At 41.1% G+C, this 20,384-nt stretch overlaps 1 protein-coding gene across 2 annotated transcripts in view; it reads right to left on the bottom strand.

Moving 5' to 3' along the window:
- Window positions 1-20,384, bottom strand: part of sema6bb (sema domain, transmembrane domain (TM), and cytoplasmic domain, (semaphorin) 6Bb) — a 159,621-nt gene that overhangs the window by 25,793 nt on the left and 113,444 nt on the right. For both annotated transcript variants that reach the window (XM_074667894.1, XM_074667893.1), the window contains exons 13-16: window positions 18,975-19,154; window positions 16,458-16,598; window positions 13,140-13,217; window positions 7,627-7,685 (exon numbers count right to left, since the gene is read on the bottom strand). In XM_074667894.1, coding sequence (XP_074523995.1) covers window positions 7,627-7,685; window positions 13,140-13,217; window positions 16,458-16,598; window positions 18,975-19,154 — 458 coding nt within the window. The remainder of the gene's footprint in view (window positions 1-7,626; window positions 7,686-13,139; window positions 13,218-16,457; window positions 16,599-18,974; window positions 19,155-20,384) is intronic.

The following is a 20,384-nucleotide window of genomic DNA, read 5'->3' as shown; positions in this document are numbered from 1 at the left end:
CTTGAGGCTGTGGGCTATAGAGATAAACATCACGTGTTGATCTTCACAGTAACATAACTACTTGATGCAATACAATACGAAACACTTCTATGTTAGAGTACAATAACAATATAATACTATATAATAATTTAATATCATACGATGTGGTACAATACAATATGCTTTGATTCATCACAGCATCATACCAAAAAATATGATACAATATAATCCTTTTAAATTTATTTCATTATATTACATTACGATGTGTTGCAGAGCATTTCGATGTCTTGTGATGTGTTGAGATGCATTGCATTAGCGTTGAGTAGAGCTGGGTGACAAAAATAATGATAATTTTTTTTCTTTTGAGTCTAATCACTTCTTGACTCTACCTCCTGAAAAAATTTACACCACAACAATCCACAAGAAACATTTCTACAAGGAGTATTAATTTTTTAAAGTTTGACCACAGCCCATCTGAAATGGCTGGGAAGCCTGATTTTCTAACCAGCCACCAGGGGGAGCAGATTTTGTGGAGACCTCACTTTAAGCCGAGCAAGATGACGTCCATTTTTTTTACAGTCTATGGTTATGATGCAGTGCATTAACGTGTGCTGCATCACGATATTGTAATATTCCTATTGTATTGTTATGAATGTACTGCAGCAGTGCCGAGTGCCACCCCTAGGTGGTGCCACCTCTCGTTATTTTGCTGTGTTTACATACATGTTCAGAGACTGTGTTCCTGACTGACCGAGCGGAGCACATGGAGCAGTGACATGTTGGTGAAGAATATGGAGCGTGAACTTAGTGCCCTGGAAATCTGGCTACATGTTTTAGTTTAGTTGTGTGGAAAGTCCCTCGTGGACCATTTTCTGTTTTACGCTGAGCTGCTAGCCTGGGATTAGCCTTTAGCTCCATGCACCTGCACCAACTATGTTACATTATGTAGGACAGTATACTGCCTTAACAATTTTGTGAAAACTCCCTGACACCTGGCTGAGGTGCAGTGATACATGGTAAATAAACACAGATCACTTAGTTTAAATCAGCGGTTAAAGAACTTTTTTCAAGAACAAAGGGAAAAGTTCAAACACAGGTGAGCTCCAATTGTGATTTTTATACCTCTTTGTCATAACCTATGACAATGAAGGCCTCAAATTTCTTTGTGTGTTTGTGCAGACGATAAAACCTGGTCTTAGCAGGTGGAAATACAAAGTTTCATGCAACAAGAGCTGACTCACCTCAGCCCCTGTGGCTAATTCTATTTGTTTGGGCCAACAAAACAAACACAAAGATAAAGTTTGCTTGCTTCATGCCTGAACGAAAGTTAGGCCCGAAGGCTAACTTAGCTAAACAGAACCCATACACACTTATACACACGCGTAATTGAACCCAGTTATTTCCCTGACCTCATCTCTTTCATCAGAGAGTTCCTCCCACCACACATCGTCTCAATTAGACGTCATCCTTCCCAACTTTGCTTTGATGTGAGTGCATTTTAGAGAAACAGCATGGCTGCACATACTAATATTTGTTGTGTGTGTGTGTGTGTGTGTGTGTGTGTGTGTGTGTGTGTGTGTGTGTGTGTGTGTGTGTGTATGTGTGTATGTGTTTTTGTAATTGCAAGGCAATGCTCTGAAATCCACTCCACTTCTCACTCAGTTTCCTAAAATTAAGCTGATCAATTGATGGGATTTTTAAATTTTTTTTTGCACCAGTTTTAACATTTTTGCTCATTTCCAAACACTGAAAAATTCAAGATTAAGACGTGGTTATTTGTGTAAAGCCGAATAAAGGCAGGGCTCTGTGATGTATGAAAAGATAAGATGAAGTGGATACAAGGCAGGTGGTGTACATCACCTGGAAAGAGTTATAGCCTTGCCACGAGCCAGCTGAGGAGGTCATTGACATCGCCGTGACATGGGACACACCAGTGGCACTCTCAGTCCATTAGTTACCCACCAAGACAGCCTCCACCCACCCCGCATCCTCCAAGCTTTCATCCACCCTCACTCTCATTTCTCATCCAGCTCCCGTGTGATCACCCAAACCATGAACATCACTTTTTTCCCCTCCTCTGACCTCACTCTTTCCCATCAGCCTGCTTCTTTTCTTTTTCACCCTCACGGCTCCACACTCTGGATCCCCCGAACCCACTCACCCCTTTCCATCCTCAAAGTTTGCCTCCCTCCTATGATCTCTCAATCTCTTTTTAGCTCTGTTCTCTATCCGTGGATCTGATTTATCCGACCTCCCCCTCCTCATCCTCGCTCTCTTCAGCCCCCTTCTCCCTTTTTTCCCCCCTCCTCACAGAATCACCCTTGATATCTATTCGACTGCCATCAGCCAGAGGAGAGATGAAAATCGATTCTCCCTCCAACCAACTGCTCCTCTCTGGCTAAGGAGAACGGGGAGGCAGTTAGCTGAGCTCTAAGTAAGGCCGTCCATCCATCTCCCTTTGAGGTCTGACAACAAGGCTGCTCTGAAATCAGTGTAGGCCTGACTGGGACTGAAGAGAGATGAAGAGCGAGGGAGAGGAGAGGCCTGGAGCAGCACGGGAGCAAAGACTATGGCACAGTAAATGACTTGCTCTTTTTCAGACGAGCTGCAGAGCCAGAGCTAGGATAATATCCTCTTGAAAAAGTGAATATAAAGACCCAAGGCTCTCTTTTAAAGGGCCAGCTGATCCAAATTACTTCAACTTCTTTCTCTTTACAGTACATCTATCATTATCTAGCCATGCAGACTGTTTCTGTTTAAGCTGGCCAGGAATTCAGATAGAAATATCCCTGATTGTCTGATGGAGTAAAAATAGCCTGAAGGAGAAACTAATGTTACTATGGTACAATTCATCACCTCTGTTAGGGTATAAAAATAAATCTGTCAATTGTGGGAATTCAATTACCTCCGACAAGGAGGTTATGTTTTTGGAAGAGTTTGTTTGTTTTTTTGTCTGTGAACGACATAACTCAAAAGTATCAAACAGATCTTGATGAAATTTTCAGGAATTTTTCAAAATAAGATAAGGAAGAGGTGATTGATTTTTGGGTTAGGGTTAGACCCAGGGTTTTTTAAAGGATTTTTATCAACGAAGATAGAGACATTTTCACCATATGTGTATAAATCTCCATGATAAATGGTCTGATTGCTTTACAAAACAATACAAGACAAGGTCACCATCATTTCTGACAGATATAAAAGTATGATCCAGATCCAGGCAATATTCTGGATACTAAGATCCAGTATATGAAATATGTACTGGGTCATAATAATTTTCAACACTAGCTGTGTTTCCATTACACCTAGAATTGTGCAAAATGTAAAAATTGCAATAAAAATATGGTAATGGAAACGCCACATTTTCGAAAAACCTCTTAAATTTCAATAAAAGATTTTACGCTCTCATGAGGTGGTTTTTTAGAAGTTTCCATATTGAAGTTCTTCACAAAAGTGCGATAGAAACAACTTTTTCGCAAAAACATCACATTGTCATAACAACGCACCTCCCTCACTTCCTTGTAAGTGTCCACTGCCACACAACGGGACTCTGGCAGGACGGCTGTGAGCGGGCCAGAGAGCAGCAGGAGGGAGGGGCGGAGGTCTTAATGCGTGAGTGAGAGTTTGTGAGCTGGAGATGATGATTTTCAATCAGTGTTTTGTTCGTGCCTGTTTTGAGTTAGCGTGACAGTTTGAGCAATGAATAAAAACACTAATGTTCAAGAATCGGCATCATCATGAGTGCAGCGTCCAGATGGACATTATGTTTTACTTTACTCAAGTTGTGCGCAATTCTGATCGTAATGGATACACCTGCAAGGTGAAATTGTTCTTTATCGAAACTTCAGAAATATTGCTTTTATTTTGCGAAAAAGTGTAATGGAAATGCAGCTTCAGTCAGGTAATTAATTATCGTACAAACCTGCAACTAACACCAAAGTGTAGCAGACAGTCTGCTGAAAGGGAGTGTAACATTAAAGTAAGACTAAAGTGTTGCATGAGAATCACAATATGCTTGGTGGAGGTCTGCGCTCTCTGAGTGCTTTTCTTGTTCATAATGCAACTGGACTTGGTTTAAGTTCATGGACAGTTTTTGGAATTTGCTGGAAAAACTTTATTGAGTTTAGAACAGAAGAGGCCTCCTATGGGGTGAGGACAAAACATCTTGACATTTCCATAAATTTCAATAAATGTCTCAAAGCCTTAACAGACAAACCAGGATGACTGCACCTTGCCAGATAATCATTGAGTGACTTTGATGGAAACACTGATTTGAGAAACCTCTTACCTCCAGCTGTGCAATATTTCAGATTCAAAATCAAGATTTAAAGGAAGTCTCATGTGTACGGACAGCTGAAAAAGTGTGTGTGAAGTTTTGATTTTGACTACAGCCTGAGAGGTGAAATTCAGTTTGACACATCGCGGCAAAAGAAGACTGCTCTTTGAAGATGGAAGCACGCAAAGAAGACAGAGCGGGAGAGGATGGGGTTTCTAAATTTCCCCAAAGAGGAGAGGAATGGCCTGACCATCTCTCACCTCCCATCCTGTGGGTCAAGACACGGACAGGTGGAATAAGTCCAATATAGAGGTATGAAATATTCAGCAATCGTAAGCCTCGGTTTATTCCACCAATCTGAGCCCCTGAAGGGCTTGTGTTAATATGTGGGAGCATCTGTGTGTGTCTGTAGGTACACAGATGTGGATGAGTGTGGTGTGTGTGTGAAGAAGAAAGCATGTAAAGGCGAGCACAGAGATAGAGGAGACGCTGACAGACGCACACAGAGGCAGTTTTTAAAGCCTAAAGGGTGTCAGTGACAGTTTGTCATAACAAGCTCATTGAAGCTGCTCCTCTCTGTCTTCCTCTGACTGAATATTGTGTTTGCAGACGGCTAAAAGAAACTCTGTCTTACAGAAAGACAAAGAAAGATGGACTCAGCTTTAACAAGAAACTCAGAGGAAAGCCCTCATATCCCAGACAATGAAAGTGTCAAATAAAAAAGAAGATATGATGAAAAGATCGGCCATGGCACAGAGTTCATCACAATATCTGAGACAAAGCGCTCTGTAAGCGTTGGTGGCAGCCGTCAAATAAATGCTGCCTCACATTCCCGCCGTGTCGACCCAGCAGCTCTCGTTCATCCAGCGACAACAGAGCTCACCTCTGTCAACAGAGCTCAGCTCGGCCATATTTCACAACAGGATCAGACACCGGGGCAAATATGCTTCAGAGATCAGGCACTGCTCACAGATGAGGACAGGGATCAGGAAAGTACATCTCTATCTGACACACAACCTGACAGGAGCAGCCGTCAGGGCGCCGTCGTCTGCTTGAATGAAAGTTCATTTTTTGGGGCATATTTAATTCTGTGTCTAAGCTGCAGTTTAGAGATCTCAGATGTTTGTTCCAACTCACTCCTGACTGCACAGCTTGATAAACAGTTCTGGTTTGCTTTTTGTTGTTCAGGAGAAGCTTTCAAGTCCAAAGAAAGACAATACCGTATTGCATTATGGGAAATATGCGGCTAAAGATAAAAGTGCCCTTACTTCATACTTTTATGTGTAACTCAAGGGAGGAAATTGTTTGTAACAAGGCAAAAAAAAAGTCTGGAGCAAATGAAGAAGCATCTTCATGGTGTAGTGAACATGATGCTAAAGTAAATGATTTTTGGCAAACTTAAATCAAGAACATCACCTCTTTTTGTGTTCAAACCTTAGCTAGCACACTGCTTCTTTGTGTTGAAATAGGTCAGCGTGCTGCTTTGGGAGAAGAAAATTGAATTTGTCCAGCCTGTGATCTAGAGGGAATACTCAATTTGCATTCATTTCTGTTTCCGTTTAGCTTTCCCTCATCCTTTGTATTGGATTTCTTTATGGACTTTGTAGCAGAGACATCAAAGATGAACAAGATGCGTCTTGTTAAGAGCGGCTCAAAATAGTTGATGTTGAAACTGAAATGAGTATTCAATCCAAGAGGGAACATTAGGTCATCGTCGCACAGAGTTGTGACTAACACGGCATATGTGCGGATGTGATAGAAAATGTTCCCTGTAGCTGTTCAGCAAAGGTGTCTCATAATCCAAAGGGCTGTGAGGTAGTGTTAGCATAACACCTTATTCATTCATTACAAGACCAGTTATTCCATTTGTGAATGCTTTTCAAGCACGCTGCAGTAGATCTGGATGAATAAAGTGCCTCAACAGTCACTTTTTGTATTTAACCTGAAATGATATTCCAGGTGAATGCAAGGAGGCAGGAAACCACAAGAAATGAGAGAGAAAGAGAGAGTTTCAGGTGACTCATTGGGGAAGAATATGTTACCTAACCCTGTGGAAATATAGCATTACGTCTCTAGGAGCCTCTTTGAAGGAGACGTCTTCAAACCCTTTCAGGAAATAAACTGCTGTAATGATCTACAGCGTTTAGCAAAAGCACCTTCAGTATCTATGTGATTACCTCTTCCAACCTGAACCTCTACACTGGAGGTCAGGACGTAACAAGAAGAGGATCTGAGAGTAGAGCTTGTAAACTCTCCATTAGCACCCAGCAAGAGTAATTATGTTCACTTCTCCGCCACTGGTGTAGTACAGAGCCACACTAATGATCATCAGTTGCACTTTTAATTACAAGCTTACGGCATAACTCTATGTTTTTGCTGAAGTGGAGGAGATATGTTTCAGATTTATTTCATCTGATGTCCCTCATGAAAAAAAACAGGACTCAGACAGTAGACACACGTACATGTGATCTGTTTTCAATAATGTAAACCCTTTTAGAAAATCATGGTACAATGAAGAGTAATAACCGCTCCGACATGCAAAGAGCAAGCGCCCGCCATCAGTTACAGACGCTGTTCCCCCGCGGCTCTGTGGTCAGAAGACCTGAAGTGAGGGAGCAGCATCAAACACGGCGCCCATCTGAAACAGGATTAGAGCCGTACGCAAGTCACGATTATGCAATATTTATCTGTTCTTTTCACAGGGAGCATTGCACATGAACTTGGGGAACTTTCAGAAGCAAAGGATTAATTTGCACGCATTGGAATTAGCGCTCAGATCAAAGAGTGTGGCGCCACGGGAGTATCCAAAAAACCTCTGTGTATCTGGAATAGATATTTCACTTGGCTGTGTACCACTTCTATTTCCATAATGATATGGACAGAGTGAGAAAAAAGAGGGAATCATGGAGGGGGGATTTAAGCTGGAGATGAGTGTCATTAAGTACATGTATATACAACAAAACTTGGAGGAGCTAAGCAAAGATAGCACACGAGTAAGGAGAGAGCAAAGAGGGGAGAAAACAAAGTCAGCTTGAACATACAGTGGGATTTTTCCTGAAAGCTCAGAGACACAATGAAGCCAGCAGACTGTCTTCATGTTGATATTGTCGGCTCATGGGAGAAGTGAGAAACTACAGAGCACTGCTGAAGTGGATTGGGACTTTTCAGTGTTTATTTGTGGATTTCCTCTTTATATATACTGAAACTACCAGGCTTTTCCTTTTTTTTCTTTTTTTTTTAACTGTACTGTTGTTTACTCTGAAGATACAAAACTTACATAAGAAAGACAGGGAAGCTATTAGCTGTAACACTTGTGAGCATACACACACATACATCAGGAGAAACACACACTGACTGAGAATCACTCCTCTTACCGTCACAGTCACCCAAGTGGGCCACGTTTCCCTGTTCAACATCTTGCTCGAACGGCAGTCTGCGGAGGAGAAGAGACATGGTCATTAATCAGAAGGCACAGAGGCGCAGCGACTCGGCCACTGACACACAGCACAGATCCACTCTGATAGAGGAAAACTATCTCAATGATAAAGCAGAGGACAAGTAACAAGGAAACATAAATCTTTAAGAGATCCTTTAACACTCGGATTGTAGAATTCTTTGTTTTTATTTTGACGAAGAAAGCAAAAGCAAATGGGCTCAGGAGGCACTTGAGCCGCCTAATATCCTGCAATAATCACCATGATAATTCAGAGATAACCACTTGTGCCTGCAGGGTCATTAACTAAGCTAATTAATGCACCGAGGAGGGAATATTCTGGGTCAGTTTGCTTGTTTTTCATATTGGATTTTTCTGCCCTAAATATAAACTTTGTGTCCTCAACAAGTTCATGTGGTCTCAAACAAGTCTGTTTCAGTCATTACACTGGAGCCTGAGGTATAAAAGAACACCATAATGAAGAAATTTCAACTTGATTAAAAATCAATTGTTTCCTTATGAAAAAGTAACTTGTCAAGAGAGTCAATGTCAAATAAAACCTCAACCCAGCTCATACTTCATTATTCCAGCAACCGATGACACATTTTCTATAACTCTATCCCCCTGATTTAAAACTCATTTCCTATTTGGGCAACCGGGGAGCGTGGAAAACTCAAAGGACAAAAACATATGATGAGGTGAGGAAGTGGAGAGGAAATGAGAGCAGCGCACAAACCAGGTGCACACAAAGAAAAACACAACTGTTCTTAATCATGGCTCAGATCAGACAGAAAAAGTGCACCACATTTAAAAAGACAGACTGTTAGGGTTTGTGAGATTGAGCGTGCGTGTGTGTGTTTGTGTTACAGGCCTTCAGGGATTAAAGTCCAGTTTGAAAGCTGGCCAGTGTCTATTGGTAAGGCAGTCTTTACATTTTCTGGTTATTATGGATGAATATGACAAATAGGTTGTTTAGTAATGGGAGATGAGTCAGTCGAAGACAAACGCTTACACTTTCACAACTTCCTTTCATGAATAAATTAAAGTATTGTTTTTTCAAGTAATGTTGCTAGGCGCTGCCCTATTGTCTATGGCTGCCTTTTGCAGCAGCTCTTTCTTCTTTGTCCGTTTCTTGTAATTTTTTTTGTCTCTTTTTCTTAATCTTTGTATTTGGAGTGAATCAGTTCTTTGTATGGCTCATTTGTTGGTCATGGACACCAAACTTTTTGTGGCTTCAGTGATATCTTTACTTCTTTTTCTCCTGTGTTTGTCTGGAGATCCTACATGTAACCATGGCTGCATTTACATGTGAACTCAGCTGTTAGCAGCCTGTAGCATGTCAATGCTAACTGGTGCAAGGCCTGATGTCTTACCACAAGGTGAGGACAAGGAGGTGAGGATGACGTGCTGGTTCTCAGGTGTGAGCTAAGAAGTGATGACATGGACCTGTCCTTCCATCCATCATTATTGGGAATGTAAGATCTATCTCCAATAAGATGGACGAGCTAGCTGTGCTAACCCAGCAACAGAGGGAATACCAGAAGGCAGAGTAGCATCATGCTATTCACAGATATGGCTAACAGAGCTAACATCAGACACCAACGCCACATTGGAAGAGCTTCACCTGCAGTGAGCAGACAGGATCTAAGAGACAGAGACTGAACAGACTGCTGAAGAAGCTCAGTCCTGGACCCTGTGGAGGTGGAGGCTGGCTGAACTGGAGAATGATGGACAAGCTGTCATCATCTATTTTCTTATAGACCTTTTTGCACTTTCTATACACTTTCTTACTTTTGTTTTCTTGATTGCTGCTGTGACTTCAATTTCGTTGTACTTGTTACAATGACAATAAAGTTCTATTACTATTCCATTCTATTCTATTCTATTCTATTCTATTCTATTCTATTCTAAAGCTCATTATTCGACCTACAAACAACCTCAGAACAACCCGAGCTCAAACTACTGGAGGGGGTTTAAAAAGCTCAATTGGGAGGAGTGACCAGTCAGTGTTCCCCAATTAGCTAAAGGCTGAAGGAGCGGCACAGCCAACATTCATGCTTTTAATGCTTAAAAAAACAGGTGACAAATGAGACTGAGTGCACCTTGAACCTATAGTAGTTGTCATCATAATAAAGAAAAATGGCTTGTGTTCAGTTGGCTGCCTCTCACGGGCTGTGGGTCATTTACCATGTTTACATTAGCTCTGCCTGTGGGTCTGTGGGCGTGTGTTTATGAGCATGTTGTCCTGTTTTTACTGATTTTTATTTCCAGCACATTCTCCAAGGTACATTGGCTCTAAGATTTCATAATAAAGGAAAAACTGATAAGGACCATATGTTTATTCATGTTGAGTGCTGCTGGCACAGTTTGCAGCATTGTTTCCCAATCAGTGGTACTTGAGCAATAAGAGGGAGTGAGTAGTTCAAATGTGACCACAGAGGCTGGAACAGCGCCCAAGTTTAAGCTTTAGGTAATGCATTATGAATTGTATATTTAGCACAAATGAGTAAATGGATAAAATAGTTAAAGAAATGGATGAACAGTTGAAAAAAATGATTGCTAAAAGTTCAGGATCATTAGTAGAAAAGTTCGTCAAAAGCAGAGGCGGCAAAAGTATTCACATTCATCAAGCAGAAGTATAGATACTAGGGTTTAAAAAGACCTTTTTTTTTTAGAAGTCGAAGTACCAACTGAAGCTTTTACTTAGGTAGAAGTGTAAAAGTACTGGTTTCAAAACTACCTAAAGTATAATAGTAAAAGTAACTTAAAGGGAGAAAAATGCCATTCAGGTCAAAAGCTGAGGCTGTGCCACAGAAGCCTATAGTTCATCTCCCCTCCTGAGTCCCTGGAACCGACATCTTTATACCATGCTACATACCAGTGCCGGACTGGGACTGAAAAACAGCCCCGGACTTCGACTCGGCCGGCCCACAACAACGGGACACGTTGTTGTTGTGGACCAGCAGCATCGATTAAATAGTCAGCTTAAAGTTTTAAGCAAACAGCTGAATAGCTGCATAGTATGGTGAAATGGCTAACAAAGGGTGCTTAAAGTCAGTAGTGTGCGGTGGGGTCAGTCGCCCCCCTTGAAGCCCAATTGTTGAAAAACATAAGCTAAAAGGCCCGTTTGGGAGTCAAAACGTACAAAAGTGCCCTCTTAAAAGCCAAAATGCACTTGCCCTCTTTGTTGTAAAAGGTGAGCTAAAGTGCCCTTGCAAACATGCAGAATTTAGTGCCTTCTTCAGTGGCGTATGTGACTCTTCTTTTCTACCGTTCCTGCCTTTTAAAAGGTCTGTGCACGCCACTGCTTAAAGTAATGACTGTGGGTTACTACATCAGGCCAAAGGAGAAATGTTTGGGATGATTACCTTAAAGCTGTGTATACATGGTTGTTACAGGTTAGCAATTCTAAATGTGCTTTGAAGAGAAAGCTTATAGTCATATATTGTTAATAAATTAGCACAAAGTTATTGTCAAAGAGTTGAAACAGGAAGCTTTAAGTAACGAGTGGTGGATAAGTTATTAAAGCAATTTGCTAAAAGTCACCTTTTCTTTGTACTGGCAGCTATTTATATTAAAAAAATGAAGTTCAGGAACCTCAGTGTGAAACAGCTAGGATTTGCTAACTCTGGAACACAACTGTGCTGTACTGACCAATTTAAACCAAGAGGGGGCGGGACTTGTGATTTCCACTTTGTCAATAAGAAAGGCTGAGACTCGTAGGAGAAAGTGAGATCTAGTTTTCAGGTACAGAGCTGCTTCTACTTGTGTGAGATGATTTTCTTAGGGCTGCTTTTACATTGTAGTTGTAAATTACAATTACGTGACTTGTTGGTCATTGCCAGGGACACCGCCAGGAATTTTTGGCCCTATGAAAAGAAATATTGCCAGGCCTCTGTATAACTTTATAAGGGGCCTTTCTGGGGCCATAGTCACTAGCAACAGAAAGTGTCTGAAGCAAAGTCCCTGAAATTGAGTAAGAGAGCGCCATCAGCTCCAGAAACAATAATATTGGACACACACAGACACAGCCCTAAAAGAGATGGCAGGTGAAACATAAACTCACTGACGATACTTGAAATGGTTAGCTTAATGTTAGGAATTGTTAAATACTTACCTAAAAGTCAATGGATAAAATAGGGATTTAGCTTAAAAAAAATTAAAACAATATCAATATAATATCTACAAATAGATTACTGGTTGAAAGAGTAAGCTAAAAGTTATGGCCACATGGCTGACAATGCTAGCTTGGAGTAGCTGTATGGTGAGTGGTTGAAGTAAATTGATGAGGGTCATTAGAAAAACAGCTTTTTCCCAATATCCTTCATGATAGAAGATAAACAATTTTAATAAAGGGATTTTTTTATACCCTTGTTAAGCTACACAATAGAAACTGTGAACTACCAGTTCCTCAGGAACAGTCAAAATAACATTGGTATGTTACCCAACTCTTCAGCCTGAGCTCTCCTCTGGTGTCACTTTGCAAACAGAGGCTGCATTAGTCCTCAAAGAGGAAATCCACGGTAACTTGATGCAAAATCGATCGCCAAGTTGACCGCCCTTGCTAAATCAAATCAAAACCAACACAGAGGCCTTTAATAGCATAAGCAAGCAGCCTGGGGTGGTCTTTAAGGCCCATGTTGTCTGTTCTGCTGGCGCTACACCTGTGTTTTGAAGCCCTAACTCAATAAGCAGCCTGACTAAACAGAGATTTGATTTCACAGGAGGGAGGCAGCCATGACTGGAGGTGAGCTGTCAAGACAGAGTGCTGCGTCTCAGTAGCAGGAGGAGAGGGAGGTCACACAAACACACATACTCTTACATCCAAACACACTGAGGCATTCAGTCTGACACACACATTCAAGCTCTGCCAGACAAGACACTGTCTGGATATGTGTGCATAGCACACAGCAAGTTATACAACAGGCAAACACCAAACTTTGCACTCAGACACACACCTACACAGTTTTATATAGCTACAACTTGATAACAAGCAAAGTGAGAGAACACAGTATTGCTTAACTGAAGCTGCAGACATCTTGAATCAATAAGTAAACACAGACCTGACTTTGTGACAGGCTACTTTAAGGACGCAGATGTTACTTAGAGGCTGAAATAGTTGCAGCCACAAGGACTTCCAGGATACACACATAAAATATAGAACATCTCTGTCTCTACGAGATGTCTGTATGAAAAACAGCCTTGACAAAAACAGAGAGGAATGATAAAAGCAAAAACAAATCAAATCAAAACAAAACACAATAATAGAAATCAACAGTCGGATAAAAGTAAGAGGACAGGCAAAGTGGCTAAAACAGCAAACAAATACCAAGTAGATTTACAGAGAACAAGAATAGAGCAGACAGTTTCAGCGCAACTGCATAAGTGTGTGTGTGAGTGTGTGTGTGTGTGTGTGTGTGTTGTGATGTCAGTAAAAATAGAGATATTTCATACCTGGTCCCAGGTCTGAGGAAGGAGCAGGTGCTCCCTCTGGTCCAGCCGCAGTAAGGATCCCTGGAGGCAATACAGTTTCTGCAGAGACACAGAATTCAACTTTAATTTGAATTTGAATAATCTCCATTTCACTTTTAATTCCCTTCAAGTAGCTTAACAGTTTAAGATTGATCTTCTCAATCTTGACTGAATCGTAAAGAGGGCCATCCTTTTCTTTCACGCTCTTATGGCTGAGAGATATTAGTTTAAAATAATTTAAGGAGGACTTTAAGATACCCTGATGAGTCACTTGGTCCACAGTAGTCTTTTTTGGGGCAGAAAGTAATATCTCCTGTTTTTTATTGTCCCTCTAAGTCCCCAACAAAAAAATTATGAAGCCAGTGCTTTATACGCTCATTTCCTAAAGTGTGACATTGGTTTTTAGATTAAAAAGCTTCAGTAAAGCTTTTCATTTACATTAATTTCATACTCTTATACGACAGGAAACTTGCCTGATAATGCTTTTCGTCACAGTGAGTGTTTAGTCATCCACTTCTTTGAGTGAGATATAATGTTGGGCAAGGTGGAACAGAGGGACTGGTTGTGAAAAGAAAAGCTTTTCAGAGTGGATTAAAGTGGCTAAATATAAAAGTTAATCCTCAGCTTTGGAAATAGAAGTTGGGCATATAAAGTTCAGTTAACTTTCTAGCTTTTTCCAAACAGCAGCTCATAACCTCCTCATTAAACCACAATAGCTTAAGAAAACAATGTAAGAGCAGCAGTTGTGTTTCCGAGCAACCTCCGATATAAGAAATAAATATGTTAATAAACAAGTTTTTTATAAGGAGGGCCCTTGTGTAGAGATTCATTAAACATGAACAAAACCCTGAATGTTAAACAAAAGTGTAGGAAAATATTCATGAAACGAGTACAAAAAAGTCCAACATAAGAGTTCAAAAACACCACTGGGAGCATGAAGAAAGACCTGAGGATAAGGAACAGGTGAGGACACAGAGAGAAGGCTCAGGGAAGACTTTTGAAAGACAAAGAGCACAAGGAGACATAATGAGTCACCGACACAAGGAAGGGAACACAGAGGCGAACTACACACTAGATAATGAGCAACAGGTGTGGACGCAGCTGAACTAATGAGTGTAATCAACACACAAGGGCAGGAAGTAAGAGTAAAACAGACACACACTGGATAAGGACTACAAAATAAAACAAGACACAAAATGGACTCGACAAAAGGAAAACAGCAAAAGATATGGACCATTAATAAACATCAAAAGGATAAGAGAACATTTACAGAATACAAATAGGCAGGAAACACGATGTGGAACAAGGTAAAATTACGAAATAAAACAGGAAGTCAAAGACACAATTAACCTGCCATAAAACAACAGCTCATATACCTCATGTACAGCTACAGCCTCTGTTTCTATTGCACATTCATGTTTTTATTTTTTGTTTTGCAAATTGCACATTCCGACGTCTACTCAGTGCACTACTTTTTAACTTTTCAACTTAAATTGTGTATATATCTTTATTCTACTCTGTACAAAGTTCTTTTTTGATATTGTAATTATTATTTTTTCTTTACTACTTAAGTTCTATTTTTTCTACTTTTTAACATTTGGTGTTTCTCAGTGTTTTTCTATTCACAACAATTGTACCAAGAGAGTGCAGCTTAAACCGGAGTCAAATTCCTTGTATTCTGGAAATACTTGGCGAATAAAGCTGATTCCGATTCTGATTCGAAGAGAATGTAAACATAAAAAAATATTTATGACACATGAGGGGATGTGGATTTGTCTTTACGGCTTGAAACATCATGGCATCAACAACAAAGTCACTTTGGCAGAAGAAGCATACTGCACAGGATTGAGGATAAATTCTTGACTGATTAAAGTCTCTTTGTGTTCATTTTTGCACGGGTGTTATAGACATCTATAACGAGGAATTGTTGAGACGTCAAGCAGCTGTTGGCCAGTGATTTGGAAAACTGGTTTTGTTTCCTTTAATAATGTACACTGGCTTGAATCAATGTGAAAAAACACATGACTTACATGCACAGCCTTGCACATAGGGTTAATTGATCTTAAAGTCAGTCTGGGACTGTTAGTACTGGAGAGCAGATCTTTTACGGTAAAAGGATGAATAATTAAAGATCCATTTGAAAGAAAAAACATCTAATCATGTAGCTCTCTGTCGGGGTTAAAACCCAGACCTGGAGCTGCTGGAGCGTAATGAAGAAACCTTGAACTTACTCGCACTAAGAACATTAACTCCTTCATCTAAACACACAAATGCACACCCTGACCACACTTCTAAAGGCATGTGAGCATCCCCTAATGTGCACTGGATTACACGCTTGTATGACTCACCTGGTTCAGTGAACACACCGCTGGTGTGTGTACTGGTTTGTGTTAGTGTGTCAGTGAAGCCTAATGGGCCACAGCCACGCTGCACGGCTCGGTAAGTGTGCCGGAGAGAGGGCTGAGGTGTTGTTGAGCTGTTTGTATGCATGTTTGAAGGTGAGGTATCATTACTTGGAATATTTGCATCTATAAGTTCAATTACGTTGGATTAGTTGACTCAGGGAACTTTTTCTTTTCCTGAAATGCCTCGCTGCACATTCAGTTTGAGTTAAACACAGTCACACTGGCAGGCTGCCAGGATCAGAAGAAATGACTTCACTGGAGCTTCTCATAATCATATAACTACTGAGGGAACAGATGAAATATAATATCCCCAAAAAGAGTAGTATTATCGGCTACATTATACTATATAAACATATCACAACTGTATGCTACAAGGGATTACAACTAATGATGTTCTGTTGTTATTCCAGTATATTTATATCCTTACTACAAGCATTTATTAACCATATTATGTATTTTACTGTCTGTAAACTCCTCATTATCTGTCAGAACAATGGGACATTATTGTTCTGTACAACTAAGTTAAAGAATGCAGGCAAAGGCAATAAAGCAGCATTATTTTTAATGACGGTGCATTACACAACCAAGCTTTATTAGTTTGTCTTCCAATTTAGAGGTGTATTTTATGGCACTTTGACTCATTTCTGGATTATACAGCAGTTAACAGATTGTCACTTTGCTCAAGGACACCGTGACAGTTGTTATTAAGTTGCAGTGGGGTTATTATTGCCAGGAAATTCAGGTCAGCTGAAGTGCAGCAACTCTGTGACTGGCAGGGGTTCACTGTTTCTTGCTCAGGGACGCTTGTGAAGGCCAGATGTTTCTTGAATGGTTACCTAGCTTCTTATCACGCCGTCCTTTTATGTTTCTATTCGGTACTTTGGTGCAGACTTACTTCATGCATCTGGAGTAGAGCTGGCATCGTGCCACAGGTACTCTGACCACACAGGAGGGGAAGGCGAGGAGCAGAGTGTGGCTCACCCGGTCCAGAGTCAGGGACAGCAGCTGCCTGGCCTGTGGCGAATCTCCAGCACACCTGCACCACACACACAGAGGGCGCACGTTAAACACAAAGATACATCAGGTAATTTTAATCACCAGACCAACCAAGGCTGCATGTTAACCCTCTGACCTCACTCAGAGCAAAACACTCCTCTCCACTCAATATGAAACAGAACAAATATAAACAGTGCTTCAAGTGAAAGCCAACATTAAAGTTAAAGCCAGGAGAGGCTGGAGGGGCCAGATGTCTGACCAATAATGTACAGTGCTGGTTGTGGAAGTTCCAGAGGTCGACTAGCCTTCAGAAAACAGCAGCCAAGAGCTGAGCGGCCTCTAATTGGCACTTAAAGCTACGATCACCAGCACTGACCTCCCTCTGTGCAGTGGATTTATACCTTTTTATGCACATGTGCACTCATGCATCAGCTGTATCAGGATGGTTTATGGTAATAACATTGCAGTGGACCCACAGTCATTAAGAAGAATCTATCATTCTGCTAAGGCCAAGCTGTGAGTCATTCTTCACAGGCAATATCACAAAAAGGATGGTGAGGAGGAGGAGGAGGGAGACATGTGGGGGAAGCGAAAAAATAGAATAAACAACCGACAGAAGCAGGGAAAAAAAAAGACAACACACAAAAGAGAGAGTCTCATGAAAAGAAAATAAGTGATATAGAAGCAGGATCAGACAGGGGGAGAAAATAGGAGATGCGGGCTCTGTGAGAGCTGCATCTCTTTCAGGACATTTCCAGGCTCATTAGGGCAGACAGACATAAGCACTGATTTCTATCTGACTGACTTCTAAAAAGAAAACCATGTTAGCGATCCTTCCTCTATGTGCCCTGGAGTTTATAACAGGGCACAAGGCATCTTTGTCAGTGTACGTAAGGTGAGGTTGGGGGTGGCCAAGCCTTGGGCATGAAAGGAGAATAAAAACCTGGCTGCTCTGAGCCTCCTGATTAGCTGGGTGCCTGCTGTTAGAGCTGGACTGTCACAGACCTCCTGGTGGGCTCAACCTGCACACACACTGAATTATCCCTCACACACTGGCTGCAGTCCACACTCGATCATTCATCGCACGGTCTCTTCATTTCACTTGCCATCACTGTCCCTCACTTTGTCAAGTCTGAGGCAGAGGAAATAAGCTGAGGCACAAATTTGTTGGCGCACTTTGGAGAGGCCAGAAAGAAAGAAACTCCATAAGCAAAAAAGAAGTAGATTGCTCTTGGTTAAAACAAAAATAACACTGTTTCATGTATTGAGGAAGAAATGGCATATATTTATGTAAGGGAGCACTGTCAGAGTTTAGAAACGTGAACTCTTTATCTCAAACGTGAATGACAATTACCAGCCAAATCAGCCTGTATCTGCATCAAAACCCCACCTCCCCCTGCAGCCATCGTTCATCATGTGGAAGACTGCACTTCAACAAAGAACAAAAGCTACAAATGAAGATTGAATGGCATTGAACCCAGTGTTCAGTGGGTATCCAATGAAACCGCTAAACTGCCTGCCTCATGTAAAATGCTAATTAGCAGGGGACAGGAAGCCAAATCCACTTCAAACTTCCATCAAGATCCACAAATAAAATATAATTTAGCTTAACACTGAAGATACGGGGTCAGTCCCTTTTCCTGACAGTGCTCTATATCATTTCTGTTAAGATTAAGGATAATGAGATTTTATCTTGGCTTCATTATTTCTCAACCTCATTAGGAGATGTTCAGATCTCCAGATAAAGAATATTAGCCTCTAATCCTCTTCTTTTCTATTTGCTCTATTTGTATTCTCTGCATCCTCTAAGCTTCTGCACAATTACGCAGATCTCTCGATGAATAGGTGAGGTAATCTGAATGATTCAGGATATGTTGTGTTTTTCTTTTCACATACCCCCCCACCAACCCCCCATTTCCAATATACAACAACCTCCCGTGTCATTTCACCACCATCTAACTTGCCTTTGTCTTAAACTGTCTTACATTCGGCACTCTGACTACACAGGTTTGTGAAGTAAAGGAATAGTTTTCGCAATCTGGGTAACATTTTTATTTGTTTCCTCTTTCAGACAAATCTAAAACCATTCAGTTTTCATGCTAAGCCAAGCACAAAGGCTGGAAACAGACAAATATGTTTTACAATAACCATCAGAAAAAGTTCCAGCTCCTCTAGTTTTGTTCTGATAAAAAACACTAGAAGTGATATATGTGTTCATTGAGGAGCTTTGGTGTTGCTGTTGAATAAATTTGTTGTCTTTGATAGCAGCATGCTGGCTGTAAACCTGCCGTCAGCTTGATTAATCCTCACATGTAGTCTTAGAAACGATATAACAGACATTTTCAGGAAGAATTCACTTTCACTGAACAATTTGAAGAACGTGTCTACTTCTTTGGTGCTAACTTTGGCATCTTACTTATCAGGGTTGTAGCCCTCCAGTTCCTCCAAGAAGATGTTGCTGTTTGTGACGGTGTTGTCCTGGTTGGGCATGATGAGGAACTTGAGGATGGTCCCCCTACTGGACCCAAGGAACAGCACAGTCCGGTTTCTGTGAGGCCCGGCTTCTGTATCCACCACAATCTTGTTCAGCTGGTACCTGCAAGGCAGCAGAGATAAAGTGCTAAATAAATGCACCAGTGCTGAGTGGCTCATTTGGGGCTTTATTTTTTATGAAAGCTAAAAGCATAGTAAAGCAGCTCCTGGAGGCAAGTTGATGATTTAAGTGCGATACGACTGATTGGTTAGGGTGTAAAGTACAGACTCCTGCAAATTTAAATCATAATATGCCATTTTCTCTTGAGTCACTGCAAAATGAAATGAATTCCATGGAGAAAAAAACTGCTTATCAAATTTGCATAATAAACTAATTACACCAGACGTTCAGTCATTAATAATATCAGTCAACTGAATGGGCCTGTCTGGGAACAATGGCAGAGCATTGCTGAACTACACACAGTCCTGTGTGTGTGTCAATACACCAGAGCAGAAGTCATGTTTAATATTCCACATACATCCAGTACCCATAATTCCCTGGTGGCTGGCCAGCACAGGGGCTACATACAGGAGATAACACGGACAGAGAGAGGGGAAGAGAGGGGCTTGCTTTTGTTTATGTGAGACTTGATGTGCTACAGCTGCTCGGCTGCTCCCACAGGAGTCCACAGTCCAAACAGACTGACAATGTCTGAGCTGGACTACATACTGTGCTTCTGTGTATGTCTGAAACCCCCGTGCCTTACACTGCAAAACAGTATGTTACTTATAGAGGGATTATCAGTCTACTTCATCATAAAGCTGTGCACACATCTTGACCGCAGAAGCAGCATCTAGTGCCACTCATTCAGACCAGTTAGCATTTTTTAAACACTAAATTAAAGCTGTTATCAGGAAAAAAATGTACAGTTTTTCTGTGGTCAGTTTTTAGAAACTATACTATACAACAGAGGCAACGTTCACCAAGTTTGGACTGTCACAGAGCAACCGGTGTTCTGGAGTCAATAGCGACCATGCTAACTGGTGACTCTCAGTCGACAGTATCTGTGATTAACGGCCGAGAGTCACCAGTTGACAGGGTCACACTTTACATCAAAACACTAACAACGTTTGCGGGTAAATAATTAACTATGGACAGAGTTTTCTGGTTCTTTTATTATGAACCGGTTCTTAGACTCAGCAGTCTGTGTGCTTTTTTGGTTTGGGAGGGTTTCTGATTTATTGACACACGTTTACGTCCTGGTTTGTCACAGTCTGGTAAGTGTCTGTGGATAATGCAGTCATGAGCATCGAGTGACAGTTGCGTGTTTAACTTGCTCTCTGGGTACACATC

The sequence above is a fragment of the Halichoeres trimaculatus genome, unplaced genomic scaffold, assembly GCF_033239565.1.
Source record: "Halichoeres trimaculatus isolate MK-OKI-2021-1 unplaced genomic scaffold, fHalTri1.1 fHalTri1_scaffold_4, whole genome shotgun sequence".
In the NCBI taxonomy this organism is placed as follows: domain Eukaryota; kingdom Metazoa; phylum Chordata; class Actinopteri; order Labriformes; family Labridae; genus Halichoeres; species Halichoeres trimaculatus.
Note: the sequence above shows the minus strand (reverse complement) of the source record. Positions and strands in the feature narration are given on the sequence as shown.